The 21,071-nt window shown below is 47.7% G+C and overlaps 1 protein-coding gene across 1 annotated transcript; it reads right to left on the bottom strand.

Moving 5' to 3' along the window:
- Window positions 1-5,270: 5,270 nt before the first annotated feature.
- On the bottom strand, window positions 5,271-7,385 carry SSTR4 (somatostatin receptor 4). Its single transcript, XM_039531676.1, has one exon. The coding sequence runs from the start codon at window positions 6,968-6,970 to the stop codon at window positions 5,729-5,731; it is 1,242 nt and encodes a 413-aa protein (XP_039387610.1). The 5' UTR covers window positions 6,971-7,385; the 3' UTR covers window positions 5,271-5,728.
- Window positions 7,386-21,071: the final 13,686 nt, after the last annotated feature.

The raw sequence follows: 21,071 nt of genomic DNA, 5'->3' as shown, positions 1-21,071 counted from the left end.
GCACAAGGAGTCTTGGTACAGGGGCCAAGTAATTGAAGTTAAACACAGTGACTGCTCCTTGTTGGAGCTTGCTAGGGTGCGGCCTACCTCATGGCGGGAGGGAAGCCTGTGGAGGCAGTGCCCCTCCCCTTGCCATCCACACACCAGTTAGCAGAGCAACCAGTTATAGAGAGGAGATATGCTAACCAGTCATGGAGAGGAGAACATGCTGCCATGACCCCCGCAGCCACATACTTATAAATAAACAACACTGAAAAACAACTCCTCCTCCCGCCCAGGAAATAGATTCCTCTAGGGACTGCCAGTGGAATTCATGTCCTGTTCACACTGCCAGCTGTAAGGTCTTGATCTTGCACCTTGTTACTTTGCTCCTTGTGCAATCGTTTACACCAGTGCAAGGTGCGTACAAAGTAGGTGCAAAGCAGTTGCATAATGCTACCTCTCTGATTTGGTAGCCTTTAGCATTCGCTTTGTCTTGGGGTAAATGACCCGGGAGGTTGAATAGCAGGGAAAATCAGGAGGCATTAAATACCCAACACTTGAGTTTTTGAATTTTGATTTTTAAGTGACAAAAATAACCAAGCTAGAGAAATGAAGCTTCATTGAAACTTGGTGATTCATGGGGAAACTGATCCAGACTTTTACAAAGCAAAGCTACCAGTCTGGTCCAGATTCCAAGTCCTTCATTTGGGACAGGCCACTTTTAATTGTTTAATAAAAGCAAATGGAAGGTACCATGTGCACGGCTCCTCTGTCCTCATGTTAAATGTACATTGAACATTGTCCCCTTCTCCGGTGAATCCAGGCTTGGTAACTAGGTAACGTCCTGAACAGAAAGGGAAGGCCAGAGAAACTTCTGAACACCAACAGTAATGTTCTTCCCCAGGATATATGCTGGTCCAGAGTCCCTAAGCCTCAGGTGGGACGTTCAAAAGCAGTCAGTGTTGGTCTAAGGCAGGGGTGGGCAAACTATGGCCCGGGGGCCACATCCGGCCTTTCAGACGTTTTAATCCAGCCCTTGAGCTCCCGCCGGGGAGCGGGGTCCGTTGCTTGTCCCACTCTGGTGCTCCAGCCGGGTAGCGGGGGCTTGCCCTGCTCCATGTGTGCCATGGCTCCGCATGGCTCCTGGAAGCAGCGGTATGTCCCTGCTCCAGCTCCTACACGTAGGGGCAGCCAGAGGGCTCCACACACTGCCCCCAACCCAAGCACCGCCCCCACAGCGCCCATTGGCCAGGAACCATGGCCAGTGGGAGCTGCAGGGGCGGCGCCTACAGATGGGGCAGCACGCAGAGCCGCCTGGCCGCACCTCCACGCAGGCGCTGGAGGGGGGACATGCCGCTGCTTCTGGGAGGTGCCTGAGGTAATCGCCGCTTGGAGCCTGCACCTCTGAGCCCACGCCCCAACCCCATGCCCCAGCCCTGATCCCCTTCCCACCCTCCAAACCCCTTGGTCCTGGCCTGGTCCTACACCCCAAACCCCTCATCCCCAGCCCCACACCAGAGCCCGTACCCCCAGCCAGAGCCCTCACCCCCTCCTGCATCCCAACCCCCAATCTTGTGTGCATTCATGGCCCGCCATACAACTTCCGTACCCAGATGTGGCCCTGGGGCCAAAATGTTTGTCCACCCCTGGGCAAAGGCCTTAAAAGTTACGTTGACATAGCTATGGTGCTCAGGGTGTGAAAAATTCCCACCATTGAGCACCTGGCCAGTCTGACCTCACCCCTGGTGTAGATGTGGATAGGCCAATGGAAGAATTCTTCCTTCAACCTAGCTACCAACGCTCAGGGAGGTAGATTACGTACAGTGATGGAAAAACCCCCTTTTGGTGCTGTAGGAATCACCTACACTATGGCACTACAACGGTGCATCGCGGCAGTGCCAGACCTGTGCCATTGTAGCAACTGCAGTGTAGTCTCACACTGCTCCCATTGAAATAAAGAGGAGTTTTACCAAATGGGAACAGAGTTAGGTCTGGTCTATATATGAAAGTTGAACTGGTATAAATATGATGGTTAGGGGTGTGGTATTTTTTCCTGAGACACTTATACTGGTACAAGCTTTAAGGAGGATACAGTTATGCTGGAATAAAGAGGCTTTACACCAATACAGTTTATTCCCCACCCCCACCTCCTACCAGTGTGTGTGTGTGGTTGTTCCTCTTTAACCACACCAGTATAGCACTAGCCCTGTACCAGCATAGTCAAGAGGCACAGCTTTCTAGTACAGACAAAGCCATAGGCCGACACTGAGTGCTTCTGAAAATCCCATCCAATGTATCTGAACTAGCTGCAAAATTAAGAAAAAGGACCCCCCCTTAAATTGATAATAGTAAAAGTCTACTATGTCCTCTGACCCTTCTACTGGGAATAATTTATACAGCAGAAAAACAATGGAAAAAATCAATTAAATAGCCACTGGTGAAAAAGTCACAACATAAACAAAAACCTACTCTATAGTCACCCCTATAAGAAGCCATCCAGTGGGATTTTTCTTAATGTTGTCATCCTAACTCAGTCAGAGTGGAAATAAGATGCATGTTTTTATCAGTGAGGGTAATTAACCATTGGGACAGGTTGCGAAGGGATGTGGCAAATTCGCCACCACTTGGAGTCTTTAAATCAATATCTGACGTCTTTCCACAAGACACACTCTAATCTAGTTCATCCTGCAGTGCTGGGTTTGATGTAGGACTCACTGGGTGACGTTCTGTGGCTACAGGGGGTCAGATTAGGTGACCATTCTGGTCTTAGATCTCTGAATCGAAGCCACTTAACTAAAGCACTCTCGAGAGTTGACAATATCCTGAGTTACATGCCGTGCCAAGGCTCCTGTGAGCAGCAAGGGAGAGAAGGGCGTGTTTCGATGTTGGGAACATTTGTAGTCATGGGGCTGAGTGCTGTTGTACACACCCAAGGCATGGCAATATCCCAGCACAGGACACACCCAGAAATTAGCTTTGTATTTTTTTATTGCTTGAGCATAATTGAAATGTTATTAAAGAACCTCTTCCAGGCCAAGATCCCTTTGCCTCCCCTGTGTGCAATTGAAAGTTAAGAACAGTGTAACAGTTGTCAAAGTCGAAAGGGCAGCACAGGGTTGTCCTTTGGGAACATAACCTTTGCCTGTACCTCAACTGGCAATGATGCAGTTGAAGAGTGATCAGCAGCTCTGGGAAATCGTGCAGGGCCCAGCACCGGCAGTTGTTGTGCAAGCGTTTGTGGGGCCTGAGTCTCCGTTGCCCTGCATCTTGTGCTGTCCTTTACATGAAGGCAAAATGGGAGCGAAATGTTACCGGATCAGAACGCTAGGGCACATTACACTGGTGGAAAGGACTGCAGAAAGTGAAGAACCAGGAGAAGCAGCCCCATGACGAGCTGCCAAGATAGTGCAGTGGTTAGCCAGAGGCCATGAGTCACTTAATGCCATTTTACAGGGCGTATCCAGCAGATGGAAACCCTGACATAAATCTTCCCAGGACCACTATGGCTCCCAACGCCCTAATCTCGAAAAGATAGAAGCTCATGTTTATCCACGCTGCAAGCTGTCTCATCGACTGAGAACGGGACTACTCGCAGTGCGGAATGGTAATCACAGGCCTGGTGTGGGCCCAAATTTGAAGCATCTTAGATAAACCTGTCCACCTCAGATTCTTGTACTCCTTTGTCAACTGACAGTGATGAGGATTAAGGTGGTCTCCAGTGTCCATGTGACTACTTAGATTGTGAGCTCTGAGACCGTCTTTTGGTTCTGGGTTTCTAGTGCAACAGAGTCCTGGTCTCTGACTAGGTGCTATGGTAATAATAATAATTAACAGGAATGCGTTGTAGAAAAGAAGACCAATGGGACCATGTTGATGGATGTGGCCGTACCAGCAGACAGAAATTTAAAAAGGAAACAAGACGAGACGATAGTGAAGTACTATGCAGAGCTGTGCCACAAAGTGGAACGATTATGGAAAACGCGGACGACGATGAGTCCAGTGATTGGAGCAGTCGCTAAGGGTATGAATGGGCAACTCAAGAACATGGCGGGACATCATGATCAGTGACTTCCGGGAGGCAGTGTTTTAGGTACTGCAAGAATTTTAAGGAAAGCCAAATGAGAACAAGTGCATTTGAGCACCTAAAATGCAGGAATTCCGCAGAGGGTGGAACAAAACCCCTGACTACCCAAACCTTTGGAGTCGGTTCATGGTTAGGATTTATTGCTGATTCACTGGGATACATTTTAGACTGTAGCTCCCCACTTTTAATGCCTAAAGATCTTGTATGCTGTGAAGGCTGTTTGTTTAAAAAACAAAACCATCCCCATAATGTAATACTTAGGGATAATAATAACAGCGTTACAGGCCAACATTATGGCTTTTTATTTTTCCATGGCACAATTACAGATCGGATCATTCATGGCACAACTACAGCTCAGTCCTACCCACCACTGCTCTTTCTAAAGAACTAAAAGAATCTCAAGCATTTCAAAAGTCTGGATTCTGTTTATGTTCATGTCAATGGCAAAATTCTCATTCACTACATCGGCGGTAGGCTGTGCCTTAAATCAGTATTTTGGGGTTAGGTTACTGTCACTCATTGAACTTTCTGCAAACTAGGGTACTATTTTCCCTTTAGAGACACTTTATTAGGTTAATGGGTGGATTTTCAAAAGGACCCCGCAGCCTCCTTTGCTCTTAATAGGAGTTGTGCCCTTCTGAAAATCTAGTCATAAATTGCTAAGGATGGCGCATCCCCTTCCGAACACTGGTCACAAAAGATTAAAGAAGATACATTCTCTCTCTCTTGCATTTTAATTACCAGCCTGGCCTTAGAAGGGCTGAGCCTATTCCCAGTGAGATCAGCAGAAAAACTCCTCCTGAAGTCATCAGGCTCAGGATGTGGTCCCAATGCTGACCATTAACCTGTATCATATCCTTAGCCTCTTGTGCTGAGCAGGCTCATAGAATCATAGAATATCAGGGTTGGAAGGGACCTCAGGAGGTATCTAGTCCAACCCCTTGTTCAACGCAGGACCAATCCCCAACTAAATCAAAAATATTTTTAAAGTCATGTTGGCAATCAGTTTGATAGAGAGAGAGATTTTTTTAAAATATGGAGATATACTGATCTCATAGAACTGGAAGGGTCACAGCAGGGCCAAAAATTGTCCCTGACAGATTTTTGCTCTAGATCCCTAACTGGCCCCCTCACAATGCTGGGTTTAGCAGGCCAATGTTCAAACCACTGAGCTATCCCTCCCCCCATAGGAAACAGCCCATGTCAGAGAAGCCCAGCATAGAACCCTGCCCTGTGAGCAAGTGCCCAGGGATGGGAGTGGCTAAGAGTATCCTCATTCTAGGCCCTTTGCCACCTTGAGTGGCTCCTTACTCCAAGCATGGCCCCCATGGTCTCAGTGGCGAGGGGCTGCTCAGGCTACAGAAGGAATCGATCAAGACACAAGCCCGGCCACCCAAAGAGAAAAAAGCAGGTGCAGGTCTCTCAGCCAGCTTACCCAGCACCCGTACAAGCCCCATCCCAGCCGCAGCCAGAAGCAACTGGCCCTCACGCTGAGGACTCACGCAGGCTTCTTTACCCCGTTCGTCTGTTTGTGAAGGGTGAGATGCAGCGGCGGGGCGATGGTGCTCATTACAAGATGCTGGTCCTGCCAAGACGGGGGCTGGGCCAGGAGGAGGCACCCTTTCAGAGGGCAGCGGTCCCGAGGAGGAGGACACGTGCCGTCTAGAAGGTGGTGGTCTTTGCAAGGAGGGTGCCAGGCGTACAGCAGGGCTCAGGGTGCACCGGCTCCCGCTGGCAATGCAAAGATGGGCACATGCAGCCCTTGCTCGTCTCCTCCCCCTTGGGGACGGCACAGTAATCGAGCGGCTCCTCCTCCTCTTCCTCCTCAGCGGCGCCCAGGTCCGGGTGGCAGCAGCAGCAGAAGCGGGCATCGCAGCACCGCCGCAGCACCCCGTGGAAGGAGTGCCTGAAGTTCTCCGAGAGGAAGCCATAGAGGATGGGGTTGGCGCAGCTGTTGGAGTAGCTGAGGATGACAGAGGCATTGTTCACCGTGGCATCCAGGTGGCCGGGCAGCAGCAGGTTCACCAGCTGAACCACATAAAAGGGCATCCAGCACACCACGAACATGGCCACCACGATCAACACCAGCCGGGTCAGCTTCCCCTCCGAGCGCCGCCGCTGCTGCCAGCCCACCCGCTGAGCCACCGCCCGCATCTTGCCCACAATCAGCAGGTAGCAGAGGCCCATGGCCAGCACTGGCAGCAGGAAACCCAGCAAGGTCGTGTAGACCACAAAGGCAGCTGACCAGGCCGGACTAGGCCACAGCAGGTTGCAGGCCACCGCTCGGCCGTCGTGCGTAGCGGCTGTGCCGGCGAAGATGGGGATGGGCGAGGCCACCAGAAGCGAGAGCAGCCAGACCCCTCCGTTGACCATCTTGGCCACCCTGGGCCGGCGATAGGTGGCTGCCCGCAGTGGGTGCACCACAGCGATGTAGCGGTCCAGGCTGAGCACGGTCAGGCAGAAGACGCTGGTGAACATGTTAAGCCCGTCCACGCCCAGCACGGTGCGGCACAGGGCCCGGCCGAAGGGCCAGTGGTGCAGCGCAGCGGAGGTCGCCACGAAGGGGATGCTGAGCATGAGGAGCTCGTCGGCGATGGCCAGGTTGAGCAGGTAGATGTTGGTGGCCGTCTTCATCTTGGCGTAGCGCAGGATGACGAAGATCACCAGTGAGTTGCCGAGCAGGCCTAGCAGGCACACCAGGGCGTAGACACACTGGATCACTACCGTGCCCGCAATCTCTCCGGTAGTGCCACCCCACTCCTCTGCCCTTTGCCACTGATCCAGCTGTGCCAAGGAGGCGCTGGCGTTGGGAGGGACGTCGGAAGCCATCCAGCTGGATGGAGTCCAAATAGCCCCACTCGCCTCCTGGGAACCCGCAGGCAGGTGGCTGGCATCGGTGCTCATGCTGGCAGCTGTCCCATCGGGGGGAGAGAGAGAGCAAGAGGCTGCAGGGCCTGGATGCTGTTGGGGATGGATGATGCTAGAGCATGGGTGATGCTGGGGAGGGGGTGACTGCTGTGGCGGGGGATGGCTGGTTTTGCCTGCTAAGGAATGGAGGCTGCTGAAGGATGGAGGCTGCTGCCAGGAGCTGGATTCTGGTGGGGGACGAATGGCTGCTGCCTGCCAGCGGATGGTGCTGCCGGGGGATGAAGAATATCGCCGGGGTTGGAGGATGCTGCCTGGCAAAGTACGCTTCTCAGCATGCAGATGGTTCAAAGAGAGAGGAGGAAATGTGAGTTTTCAGTGCCTGTAGCAGCAGCAGCTGCAGAATTGTGCTCTCCGCTGCTGCTGCCTGAATTGTCAAATCGCTGTCATACACCTCCAGTAGCTCCAATCACAGGCCGCCCTCTCGCAGGCGAGGGTGCCTTTGATTTGCTTCACGGCTAGACAACAGTATACTGCAAAATGCAGCCCTCGGAAGGTTCGGCATTGACCGATTCAGACAATGGATGCAGAGCCAGGAGTGTGCTTTTGCTGCGACGCCTCTGCAGCAGTGGCAGCTGGCCGTTAAATAGAAAGGAACAATACTTGAACTTTTCAGCTTTACTCGGGCGCTCCACAGACCTTGATTATTTCATTAGCCCCTGCAAGGAAGGGAAATAAATGAAAAATCTTTCCTGCAGCTGAGCAGTAATCCGACTCCGCAGACAGCCGCAATGACATCAATAGGCTCCTAATAAGGTCAGCAATAAGGTCCTAATCAAGGTGAATAAAGTTAGCGGGCTCTGGCCCCTGTAAAGGCCACTCTCCTTCCATTTTCATCTGAGTTACTCTCATTTGCTTGAATCATTTCTGGCCTGTAATAAACTGTTTCCACAAGGAGGTACAGCTTTCTGATCAGGAGTTTCACATTTAAAATCAATGCCCACCCTTCCCCCTTCTGTTTGATATTCCCCTTGCCAGTGCTCTGAAAATGGCTAAGGGAAATGCTTCCTTTTTCAGTATCTCCACTGTCTGTCCGAGCAGCCTGTTAGAATGGGGTGGGGGGGAGTTCATAACACACAGATCAAACAGTTGCCGGTAACTCTGCGTAATAGCTGCTGGTTGCATTGCAGGGGCAATACGGGCATCTTGCCGAGGGGGAAAGCGGCTCACGGCAAAATTGTCCCCGATCAGTAACAACATTTACATTTATCATCCCCAAGGACTGCGCAAATTGTATACATACAGGAATCAAGGAGGTACCTGTGGGAGATGGTGATGCAGGCAAGCGGCACACAGCACAATCCAAGGTGTCGCCACATGGGCTAGGCTTTAAAGGAAGGAAGGTTGCCTTGGCAACTAGAGATGGCCCTCCCTGATTGGCTGGTGCTCAGGTGTTTGGTTTGAAATCACTTCCCACTGCAGAGAAGAGCAAAGGGTTGGGGTTTGCCTCCCCCTCCCCCTGATGGAATTTCTCTTGCCAGGCTGGATATAGAAGCAGAGTTGGGGAAAGGAAGGAAGCAAATCAAATAAAACAGTGGTTCTCAATTTGGGGGTCTGCAGACTATGTCTGAGGGGTCCGCGCAAGGCTTAGACTGAAAACTGACTGAACAGAATTCAACTATATATAGATTTCCAAAGGGGCCCACGCCTCCATTCGTCATTTCCAAAGGGGTCCGCCAATGAAAAAAAAAAGGGGTTGAAACCCACTGAAACAGACCAAGCAAAAACGGAGCGCAGAAGTCATGCTGATCCCCTCACTCCACGAGCAGTCCCATTGGCTTGGATTATTCGTAAAGTCCCATGAGGTGTGTGTAAGGCTATCGGAATCCGTCCCTCCGGGAGCAAGGGAGGGATTCTCTGAACAAGCCCAATGGGGAAAGGGCAGAGTGGGCTGGATCTCTAGAATGAGGCACACAGCAGAGAAAGGGACCTGGGGAGCAAATGTGGACCCTAGTTATGCCTAGTGAGGTGCAGCTAAAGCAATGATCCCAGCCTGACCCAGAGCAACTGACCAAACCAGTGGCTCAAACAGGCGTGATGTGATGGAAAATCAAGGTGCAGCCATCAGCCTGTAGAAATGGAGTAGTCAGCTGTGGTGGTAGCAAGGGATTTGACCACCCGTGTGTCTATTCTTTTCTAGAGAGACAAGGTGGGTGAGGAAATATCTTTTGTTGGACCAACTTCTGTTGGTGAGAGAGACAAGCTTTCAAGCCACACTGAGCTCTTTGTCGGGTCCCCTTTTCTATTTGTTTTCATTTCGCTTTTTCTGTTCATTCATTGTGAATGTCTTTCTTTGGCATTGCTACCTGGGGGCCGCTATCAGAACAAGCCAGTCTTATCTTGGTAGCGGAGTTGACAGGGGATTTGTCCATGGCTCACATTTCCATCAGAAGATGTAGATTCATGGAAACTGCAACTTTTTGCGTAAAGGTATCAGTTCAGCCAAAGTTTCATTGGGAAGATTTCTCAGCTCTCAAGTGGAATTTCTGGAGGGAGGAGAGATGTGGGGGATGGGCAAGGGGAAACCCAGGTTCAAGTCCTTGCACTGCCTGATTCAGACCAGAAACTTGAACTTGGATCTTCCACCTCTCAGGTGAGTCTCCTAATCATTGGGCTATTGGCTATTCTGGGGTGGGTCTCTTGCTCTCATTTCCCCCCCCCCAAATTGGAAAGGTCCTGGGTTTGTTCCGATGTAGAATGGAAACGAATGTTGAAATGCTGAGGGGTTTTTGCAAAACAGAATTCTTGTTTTCCAGCCAGCCCAACTCTGTAGTGGCTGTGTGGTATCTATCGGGGTCCTTTGAAGATATTTTGATCATGTCTGTGTGTTTGAGTTTTCATTCCAGGGCTGGAGGACTGTGGCGATGGGAGTCCCAACTCTCCCCAGGAGATAGAAAGGAACTGGATAGTTTACATAAGGGAAATAATTGCTCCGGGTTTCTGCTCTGAAGTGAGCACCACTCACAGCATCATCTACATGGGTGTCTCCACAGCATATTTTATTTGGAAAATACGTATGTATATCTTGTAACACGGTGGCTTGCTCGTGGGCTGGAGAGCCTGAGGCTAAGGCAGCCTGGATTAGAAGAGGAGACTTACCTGAGGGGAATCGGGACATTTAACATAAAAGGCAGCAGGAAGCTTCAGGGGTGTGGCTGGTTGGGAGGGTGGGGGTCAGATGGATGCATGGCCAGAGGCTGGAACTCTGGCCAGAGAGGGCTGGGAACTGGTGGCTTCAGGTAGAGCGTATGATTTTGGACTTTATGTTGAATTATTTTGTGATCAAGGCTCCTATTGTATTTAGTATTAAACCAGCCTCAGAAAGAGGTGATAAGCCACAACAAAGACTCTGTGGAGTGTGAGAGGGAGGGCACTGCAGAGAGACCTGTGGCCACAAGTGGGTGCTCAGGTGATGACCGCCTCTACATAGCCCCTGAAAGCTTTGTGCTGAGAGGTATCATAGTAGACACACTGCTTGTGGAGTAAGTGACCAGAAATGGGACTGGTTGAGCTGTCTATTTGGGACATGCAACGTCACCAAGAAAACGACACACTTCTTTTTATAAATAAAGACATGATGGAAGGAGGAAATCTAATAGGCTGGCAGAGGTTCTGGAGCAGGTTGGCTGTCCCCTCACCTTGTTAATTAAAATATTCCCAACGCATTATATAAATGTTATAACACAAAGGGTGTGTCTCCAGTGGTCTGGGGCACCTGATTCTAAGCATTTCATCCCAGGCCTGTTTCTTGTTCCTGAGGAAGGAAATGGTGGTACCTTGCGAAGGAGTGTACTACCTCTTTAAGGGACAGCCAGGTGCTCACAACTAAAACTACCTGGGGTAATCAAGAAGGCTACCTGCTCCACCTTAAGGCTGTCCTGTTTAAACAGGAGCAGGAAGCAGAGCAGAGAGGGGACTAGAAGGTATCCAGTTTGCAAGTAGTGGTGAGATCTCCCTCCAGAGGCTGTGGCCAGTTAATTCCGATGCAGCCCGCAGTCTCCTCCGATTTCCAGCGGTGCCAACGCTCACGACTTAGACCACGGCTGGAGCCAGCTTCACAATGTCATGAAAAACTCCAGCCCTCGTCCAATTTCTAGCCCTGCCCAGGGGGAAGGCCCCTCTGATTGGTTGCCTCTTCCACTTCCCTGCCTCCTGGGGAAGAACAGCCAATCAGGGCTGCTTTGGCGGCAGGGAGAGCTCTCTCCTCCCCAGCCTTCGGGACCCAAAAGGAGATTTTGGGTAAGGGAAAGCAGAGAAGGGAGCAGAAAAACCCCAGCAGCTTGGGGCGACCCTGCTCCCTCCTCTCCTCTCCTCTCCCCCATCCCACATGAGCAATGGACCAGTCTGCTCTCTGCTCCTCCCCTCCCACCCCTCTCCAATCCTGCAACACCGAGCGGGGGTGGAGGTGGAAGAACCCCTGGAGCTGCAGGAGGTGCAGAGGTGCACTGGGGGGCACAGGGCAGTTGTGGGGCTGAGGGCTGGGCAATATTAATTGCTAGGTGGGGAACAGGCAGATATGGGGCTGGGAGCGCAGAATGAATTAGAATTTGGGGGGTTAGGGAGAAGCTGGAAGCTTCGCCCCACCCGGCAGTCAGCGAGAGCACCCAGAGCAGGGGCTAAGTCACCCCACGGTATAAAATTGGGGGAGATGGCGGCACTGTAACTGTCTCACACAGGCACACACTGGGGCGAGCAGAGGGAGGTCAACAATCAAAAGACAGCCCCAAATCCCCAAGCGTCGCCTTTAGAAACAAAACCCAGCTCTTGGTTTTTGTGGCCGTCTCATGATTTTCTGGAGTCTGACTCCTAATTTTTGACCCTTTGAAGTTAGCGATCCTGTTTCTGGCACGTGTTTCGATGGCCTCCTCCTTGCCCTCAGCAGTCTGCTTCCACACGTCCAGCCACCCTCCATCGTCTCTCCTAGAAGATGCCTCCCTCCACAACTTGTTTGCAGTGGTGGTGTAGCCGTGTTGGCCCCAGGATATTAGAGAGACAAGTTGCGGGAGGTGATCTCTTTTATTGGACTGACTTCTGTTGGGGAAAGAGAAGCTTTCCAGTGACACAGAGAAGAGCGCCGTGTGGCTCCAAAGCGTGTCTCTTTCACCTACAGAAGATGCTCCAATAACAGAGATTTTCTCCCGCACTTTGTCTCTCCCTTCACAGCTGACTGCTGTATGGAAAGCACTAAAATACCTGGGGCCAGATCCTCAGCTGGTGTAACTGGCACAGCTTCAGCTTCATGCTGATTTATACGAGTGGAGACTCTGAGGAGGTACAGGTGCCGGGAATCCCGCCCAATGCATTTCATCATAGAAACTTCCCCGTTGCTTTCTGTGTCTTGCTGGAGGATCCTGAACCTTTGAGTGTGGTGAAAGTGAAGCCTCAGTCTGGCAAGCTGATATGAACATTCCTAAAAGAAGCTATGGCCAAGTAATACATTCTGTTCTGGAGGTGGGGGTGCCGTGTTAAACAGGGTTCCTGTTACAGCACTAAACCGGAAGGTGTGCAATAAAACAGGGTAATGGAATGCAGATTACATTGAATTGCTCCAAGGGCTAGAATTGAACAGGAAATGATTAAATACTCCTTTACTGTAAAAGAGGAAAGTGGTGTGCTCCACAACTTCTTAGCAATTACCGAGGTTTTAGCAATTACTTATTCTTACCATGGAATTTGGCTTGAAACAATAAAAATTAACCCTGTGCCCTGAAATCTAGTGTTTAATTAGTATATTGAGTCATTAGAAACATCATCAGCTGGCAAGTGAGATCAAAAGTTCCATGTACTGTGTTAATAATATATCATGGGCTTTCATACATGTCTGAATGCATGACATTTTGCAAAGGCATACTATGCCCATGCTCACATTGCTCTGAATATTGTCAGCCGGACGTGACATAGTTGAAACAAACTAGTGACTTACAGATGAGGCAATGCTGATGTCTTAGTTAAAACACTAGGCTGGGACTCAGGAGATCTAGATTCCATTCTTTTCTCTGTCACAGATTTCCTGGGCCTCAGTTTTCCATCTGTAAAATGGGAATGGTAAATCCTTCTTTTCTCCCACCATTTTGCTGTCATCTCCATTTAGACTGAAAGCTCTTCAGGCCAGGGACTGTCCCTTACTGTGTGTTTATGCTGTGCCTAGCGCAATGAGGCCTGATCTTAGTCAGGACCTCTAGGTGTTACTGTAACACAAATAAATAACAAAAGTTATGCAACTATCAACTCACGCACTATTTAAAAAAAAAAAAATCAACCTGCCACAAAAATCTCTCTTTCCACTCCCTCCGTGTGAAATTCCCCCAGACCTAAATTTCCTTGGTCTGAGGCCTAGGACAAGCATTAGTAGTGCTGGACTGTTGACGGGTTTAAGGACTAATGTCTCATAGCCCATTTGGACTTAGAATTTAAACTTTGTACCATGGGATAGGAGATAGTCACAGCTTTCCACTGAGTGCCTGTTTCTAACCCCGACAGGTCCTGAGATCTAGAACTTCAAGGTCATGGCATTTGCATGTCCAGAAAAGCTATTTGAGGTCATTGTAGAGGACTTTTAAATTGATTGTTTTTCACTTTTTTCTCCGTCTGAGCCTTGCTCAGTCAGACTCATGGTAACAGTGAAAATTGGGATTTCCATCCCAAATTGGGATGAAAAGTCAAAAATTTTTGTGGAAAGGAAAGCTTGAAAATATTTCAGTTTGGAAATGGTGAAACATTTCTGATTGAAACAAAACATATTTACAGTCCCGAATTCAGAACTGTGATTTTTTTAATTTGGTGAATGGAACGGAAACATTCCATTTCAGCATGGTTCAACTTTCATCTGTGTCCCCCTTATCTGCTGTGGTACCTCATGGGAGACGTAGTTTGAGTTGTTCATGCCTTCATTATCCTCCCTGGGCGAGTTTCCCTGGTCAGATTATATCTCACATGAAAAGGGAAAATTTTCAGAAAAAAAACAAAATATTTTGGCAAAATCAGAAACTGCATTTTCTGCAAACAAAATAAGAAACCAAACCTAACTATATCAATGGAAAATTCCCAACCAACTCTAGTGTAACTAAGGAAATTGGAAGGTTAGAAAATAGTAGTCCCAACAAAAATTTGAAAGCAGTTTAAAAAACTCCTGAATTTGTGAGACAAACTGGGTGAGATAATTTCTTTTAATGAGACCAATTTTTGTTGCTGAGAGAGACAAGCTTTGCAGCCACACAGAGCTCTTCTTCAGGTCAAAAGACATGGTCTCTACTTGTAGGCGATGATGTTTCTAGTGACTCAGTATACTAACAGCTAAATGCTGCACTGTAGCACACAGGATTAATTCTTAGTTTTTCAAGCCAAACTCCATGGTAGGAATAGGCTGGTGGTAACTGCTAAAACCTCAGTAATCGCTAAGAAGTTTTGGTGCACACCACTATCTTGGGACCAACATGGCTACGATACTGCATAGATCCTGACTTTGTGTGTAAAATAGGTGCCATACAGAAAATATACAATGGTGCGGTGTAAAGGTTTTGCAGGCCTTCATTGAGATGATTAGTGTAACTCACTTGTGGTTTTCAACTCTCAAGTGGTAAGAAAATATATATGGGAATTTGTTTAAATTTTGAAAAATGACAACATCTCCCCCAGCTCTAGAGTTCAAAATTACTGGGGAAAATATTATTCAAAAATGTCTTTGTTTTGGGTCGGAAACTGAATTTCCAATGAAAATGTTTGGTGAAAACTCAAAATTTGGAAAATGCCCACCGGCTGGACTCATGAGTGATATGGCCATTCCCAACCCACGCTTATGAAGCCTTTGTATGACACTTCCTGTATCCTCATGTATATTCTCTCTCTTGCTCATTTGTTGTGAATTTTAGTGCCTGTGACTTAGGTTGGATCCACAGCTTTGGAAGCTCCCTCCTTATCAATAATAATAATTAATAATTAATAATATGTCTTGCCTTAGTGCCTAAGAGCCCCAATCACAGACAAGGACTCCACGGTACTAGGCACTGAACAAACACATAACAAAAAGACAGTCTCTGCCCCCAAAAGCTTACAATCTAAGTAGAGGACGAAAGACAGCCGGTGAATACACACAGACAAAGGGGACACAAGGAAACAGTGAGACAATACTAGTCAACTTGATAGCAGTCTTAGCATATCAGCTGTCTAACCATTGTCAAGTGTTCTGTAGGCATCATGGCAAAGGAGAATTTTAAGGAGGGATCTCCAGAAGATGTGTTGCCCAGGACAGAGTGATGCAATTTATCCCAGGCTCACCTACAGAATTCTCTCATACTCTTAACAGGTGGGACGATGCTAAGTGCTATATGGGGCATATTCTGATCCCATTAATACCACCGGACTCCACAAATGCTTTCAGTGCTACTCAGCCTGAGCAAAGGGAATCAGGATCTGCCCCAATGGCAATGCCTATGAATAAATGAGAACACTGTGTCCCCTCTTCTAAAGTATCAGAGGGGTAGCCGTGTTAGTCTGGATCTTTAAAAGCAGCAAAGAGTCCTGTGGCACCTTATAGACTAACAGACGTATTGGAGCATGAGCTTTCGTGTTTGAATACATCCGACAAACTGGGTATTCACCCACGAAAGCTCATGCTCCAATACGTCTGTTAGTCTATAAGGTGCCACAGGACTCTTCTAAAGTTGTCTTTGTGGGTGCCTATTGCATGCCAAAGTCTGTACTGTGCTAGACTTGGCGAAGCACTGCCAAAAACACCAGATGAAACAGATCTCACAAAATGATCCCTCCTGCTTTATTGGAAGAGCTTATCTTAGGAGCAAATCCACCTCCCAGAACCCAGCTGAATCCTTAGGAGATCCACAGGAGGTCATGAGAAGGAGGAATCCTTCCCGGAAGACATGGAACAACAGCAGAGCTATCCCACAGAGGCTATTCCCTCCTAGTGCCTCCAGTTACAGAGGGAAGGAAAGCAAGAGTATGTGTGGTGCAGGGCATTAGTCTCTTCTCTTGTTCACCCTGCCCCATAACCAAACTCCCCTATCCCCTGCTGCACAGAGACCCACCCCATGAAGGATGTGCAAGTCTCCTGCCTAGCCCCCCAGTCCTACCAACCTTACATTGCTGTGTCACACTGGTTCCACTGCCAGGGGCTTTCAGCGCCTGTAACGGGAATCAGGATTTACCCTTTATAGAGAGAAGAAAATACCCTTATCTTGTAATGCCTCCTGCTCTGCATGTGTCTGATCAGCGGGTTAAAGACTGTGTTTGCTCAATCTGGATTTAGGGAAACTGTTCCCTGCACTGTGTTTATCTGCTAAGCAATCAATGGGTGAGGCTTTGCATTTTTTGACAACTGGCTAATGAAAATACGTCCTGTCCTCCCTACAGTATGATCAGTCTGGAGTTTCATCTTCAAGCAGGAAGCTTTTCTCTTTGATGCATCTTTTTGGACTCAGCAACTATGGAACCCACCCCTTCTTGATTTCATGAACTGTCTGAAGTCATTTCACATGAGATACAATGCTAGTGCTGAAGACTCACTGCTTCGACTTCCTTACCACAACCGGTATGCGTTAAGGTAATGCATTCAAAGCCCCTGTCATCTAATACATGTAGGGTGAAATCCTGGCCCCATGGAAGTCAAAGGGAATTTGACTGAATACTCATAATTTTTGACTGTATTATTGTGAAACACTCACTGAGTCCACAGGGCTCATTTTCACTGTAACATTAAAAAATGTTCCTTTCTATTTGTATAATTACATTTATTATTTGTATGATGGTGGCACCTAGAGGTTGCATCTGAAATCAGTGCCTTCCAGACCAGTGCTAGGTAGTTCATACACGTGGACAAAGATAGCCCCTGTCCCAGAGAGCTTACATTCTAGACAGAGAAAGGCGGGGAGGCAACAAAGATTATGGGGAACTCAGGCTTGGACACCAAGAAACCCAGGTCTCCCAGGAAGTCTGTGGGAGAGGCAGGTAGAGTAGAACCTTGGTGTGACGAACACCCTGGGAATGGAGGTTGGTTGTGAACTCTGAAATGTTCGGAACTCGGAACAAATAGTTCTGGGTGTTCTTTCAAAAGTTTACACTCACAGGTCATGCTCCCGTGATCCCCTGGGTTTCCCCCAGACCCCCATGCACAAACCTGTTCTCTGCCTGAACCCCACAGCCCTGATCCCCCTTTCCTCTGAAAACTCCCATGTCCCGGCAGCCCCACTCCTCAGTGAGTAAATTTACTCAGGCAAGTCTATGGGGCTACTCTGCTGAGTAAAGTTGCACATATGCTTGAATGTTTGCGCCTTACCGATAGGGCTCTCTGTGGGGAAGGAATCCATTCAGTGGATTGCCAGGGGGTGTTGGGGAGGAGCACGGCTCGGTAGGGGCATACCATGGATAATATATATCAACACTGAGAGCTATTTGTTTGTATAACTGTCACTGCTGATACTTATTAAAAAATACTGGGAAATTGCTCAGTGTCCCTAAAGCCTCACATTAGGCAGCAGTTCAGATTTTTGTACGAAAATGCACAAAGTGTCATCACATTCCTTGTTTGCCTCTAATATTAGTGCAGACCAGCACTTCCCTCTTCATTCTCCACATCAAAGGTTCGGTGTTTTTTAAAGCCAGAAGAGGGCACTGTCATCACCGACCACAGTGTTTCTCAGCCTTTTTAATACCAGGGAGCAGCTTGCTGCCTTCCTAAAGTGAACCTTACTAGGGAGATCTCAGGGACCGGTCATTGAGAAACACTGCTCTAGCCTGACCTCCTGCATAACATAGGCCAGAGAACGGCACCCAATAATTCCTGCAGGGGAGGGAGTGATATTGCCTTTTTACCTTGGTGACCATGTTTGAGTCCAACAACTTGTGGTTGAATCAGATTGCATTTTGTAAAAAGACATCAATCTCCATTTAAAACCTTCAAGTGGTGCTGAATTTGTCACTGCCTTTATTAAGCTATTAATTACTTTCACTATTAAAAAGTTGCACCTTATTTCCAATTTGAATTTTCCCTACTTCAAACTCCAGCCAATATATCTTGTTGCTGGAGGGCTGAGCACTACGCCTGACGAGAGGGCTAAAGATACTAACTAAGGGTACGAAGATAGGCCATGTTGGACTGATTGAGGTTTGAGCCCAGGGACAGGGCTACCAATAGAGACATAGCCAAGAGCACTGTGAGAAGACTGTTAGACTGTGTCCCCCTTAAAGGGGCCTGTTTTCTTGTGCATTTACAGGACATTTCTCAAGATCGGGGGACAAAGGACAAATGATGTCCCAGGAGGTTCCAGGAGGTGAGGGTGGCAACTGTGATGGTGCAGTTTGCTCCTTCCCATTTTCTCATCTTCCAGTCATCCAGCTTTGTGGGAGACAGCTTTCCGCCCAAAGTCTTTTTAAGGCCCCTAAAGGGAGTAATGGGCAGAAAATCCCGTCCCCTTGTTTACCAAAAATGATCTTAACACAGTCCTTGAATTATGGCAGTAGGCCTTTCTATTTCGACCTGTGGTTTTCGACCTGTGGGTCTGCAGGGGTCTGCCGACTCTGCCTAAGATTTCCAAAGGGGTCCACACCTCCATTTGAAATTTTTTAGGGGTCTGCAAATGAAAAAAGGTTGAAAACCACTGATTTAAACTAAGCCAGTCCCTCTGTCTCCCTTTTGCACCTTTCCCCCAACAAAATGTATTGTCATAGGTTATTGTAACACTTTATAAACTTTTATCCACTTTCCCACAGTTAGGCGGACAAGTGGGGTAGACCTACCAGGCCCCAGTTATCATTCCAGACCTGGCATGGAGGCAGGCACCACTCATCATGAGTAAGGGTAGCAGAAACCTGCACTAGGAATCAAGGGTCTAAAATACATTCGGCCTTTTCTTTTTCATTCTTTTCTCCCTTACACGTCCTTCCTTTTCTGTTTCTCCAGCACATCTCTTACTGCCCTTTCATTTCTCTTTGTAAGTTCTGTTCATCTTTGCCTTCTGATCTCCTTTCTGTGTCTGATATCCCTCGAATGGCAAACGACTTTCAGATCTTAGTTAGAAGCTGAAAGAAGCAAATAACATAATGGAACCTTAGATCTGAGGACTGCAATGACCTTTCTTCCAGGAGTGGCACCAGTATCTGTTCCATGAATTCTCTCAGGTACCCAATGCTGGCAGAGTGTGTTATTGTGGTAACTTTGTCTCTTTGCAGTAGCCAGGGTCTGAAAATGTTAATTTACATGGGGATACGGTTGGAATGCATAGCTGGCTATTCTTTCCCTTCTCTAGACCACTGAGCTCAGTTCGGGGTGGGTCAGATTAGGAAGGGAATCAAATATGACCCGGGGATGTAAAACCTTCTGTGAAATTGAGACTCCATGACAAACTCTGAAGATCCATTTAAATCTGCTCTGATTCTCTCAATTAATCTGTGGAAAAGGTACCAAGAAACCACAAGGAGCAAGAAAAGAGATTAGGAGGACAACAGTTCATGCTAATAACATAACCTACCTAGAGCTTTAACTAAAGCTGCTGCTTCCTTCCTGATAAGCAGTTACTGAGACAATGACCTTTAATTTGAAAAAACAATGTACAGTTATCCTAGAATATTAGGGTTGGAAGAGACCTCAGGAGGTCATCTAGTCCAACCCCCTGCTCAAAGCAGGACCAATCCCCAACTAAATCATCCCAGCCAGGGCTTTGTCAAGCTGGGCCTTAAAAACCTCTAAGGATGGAGATTCCACCACCTCCCTAGGTAGCCCATTCCAGTGATTCACCGCCCTCCTAGTGAAATAGTGTTTCCTAATATCCAACCTAGACCTTCCCCACTGCAACTTGAGACCATTGCTTCTTGTTCTGTCATCTGCCACCACTGAGAACAGCCCAGCTCCATCCTCTTTGGAACCCCCCTTCAAGTAGTTGAAGGCTGCTATCAAATCCCCCCTCACTCTTCTCTTCTGCAGACTAAATAACCCCAGTTCCCTCAGCCTCTCCTCGTAAGTCCATTAGGACCATTATGCCATTAGGGCCTGATTTGAAGCCCATTGAAGTCAACAGCAAGACTCATGAGCTGGTCAAGTTGAGATATTACATGCTAAATTATTTTTCCTCTTGGTTTAATATAGCTAAAATTGCAGCATCTGCTCAGGGTAGGGTCTAGCATCTGTTCCCATTTTGATGGTCAGGCTTAGGGCAGGTTATATGCAAATGTAGCAAGGAGCTAAAATGTATAAATGGACTATGCTTGTAAAATGCTGTTTGCTTAAGCAGGTCTAATGAGAAAATTCTAGTTGGCACATTGTGTCCTGTCAAGAAAGAGCTGTCATGTTTTATTTTTTATATTCTCCTGGGATGCCTTACAACAATTTCTATAAATTGTCTTTGAAAATAATGACAGTGTGGTTCATGGAGCTGTAACCTTCTTCTCCACGGTTTTGGATATCCAGGGAGAGTGCATGTATCCTCTGTTAATAAAAGCAAATGTCTGCACTTAATTTAGTTTAATGAACTTTCAGATTGAAGAGGGGTAGAAAGCAAAAATGACCCAGATGTTCAGCGTGGGCAAATCTGCACTGCTCCATTGACGTTAGATTTGGTTGGGAAGTGAGACGGTGTCCCCTGGCTCCATGAGCAATTTAGGTAAAACCAAACACTTTTTTTAACTTTTGCTGAAAATCTTTAAAGTTCACCAAAAACATTTGTTTGTTTTTTGGCAAGTCAAAAACCACCGAACTGAAAAAAACTTTCCCTCTGGGTTTTTGACAAAACCCAGAACAATTTCGAAGGAAACAGAATTTTTGTAATGGAAATTTCCACTTCCTTGAAATGGCATTTTAAAAAAAAAAACATTATTGAAAACATTTTGAACAGCTCCAATTGACATTAATGCCAGTTTACACTGGAATAGGATCTGTCCTAGTTAGCTGAAGTGACATAGCTCCAGATCAAGTTGTTTTAACGTGTATCCTAAAGCACTGGTGAGTAAAACCAGCACCGCTCACAAGCCCTTGCTAGAGCATATAAGAGCTCATTGTAGCATAAGAAAACAATAGGCTGTGGCATCAGCAACAGGTTTAGGCAGAACTCTTTGCACGGTCATGGAAAGAACCTTT

Source organism: Mauremys reevesii, linkage group 3, assembly GCF_016161935.1.
Source record: "Mauremys reevesii isolate NIE-2019 linkage group 3, ASM1616193v1, whole genome shotgun sequence".
Taxonomy (NCBI): domain Eukaryota; kingdom Metazoa; phylum Chordata; order Testudines; family Geoemydidae; genus Mauremys; species Mauremys reevesii.
This window is presented reverse-complemented; position numbering and strand designations above follow the sequence as displayed.

Bases quoted from the DNA above. Each gene is read 5' to 3' on its own strand.
- SSTR4 (XM_039531676.1), bottom strand. From the start codon at position 6,970: ATGAGCACCGATGCCAGCCACCTGCCTGCGGGTTCCCAGGAGGCGAGT.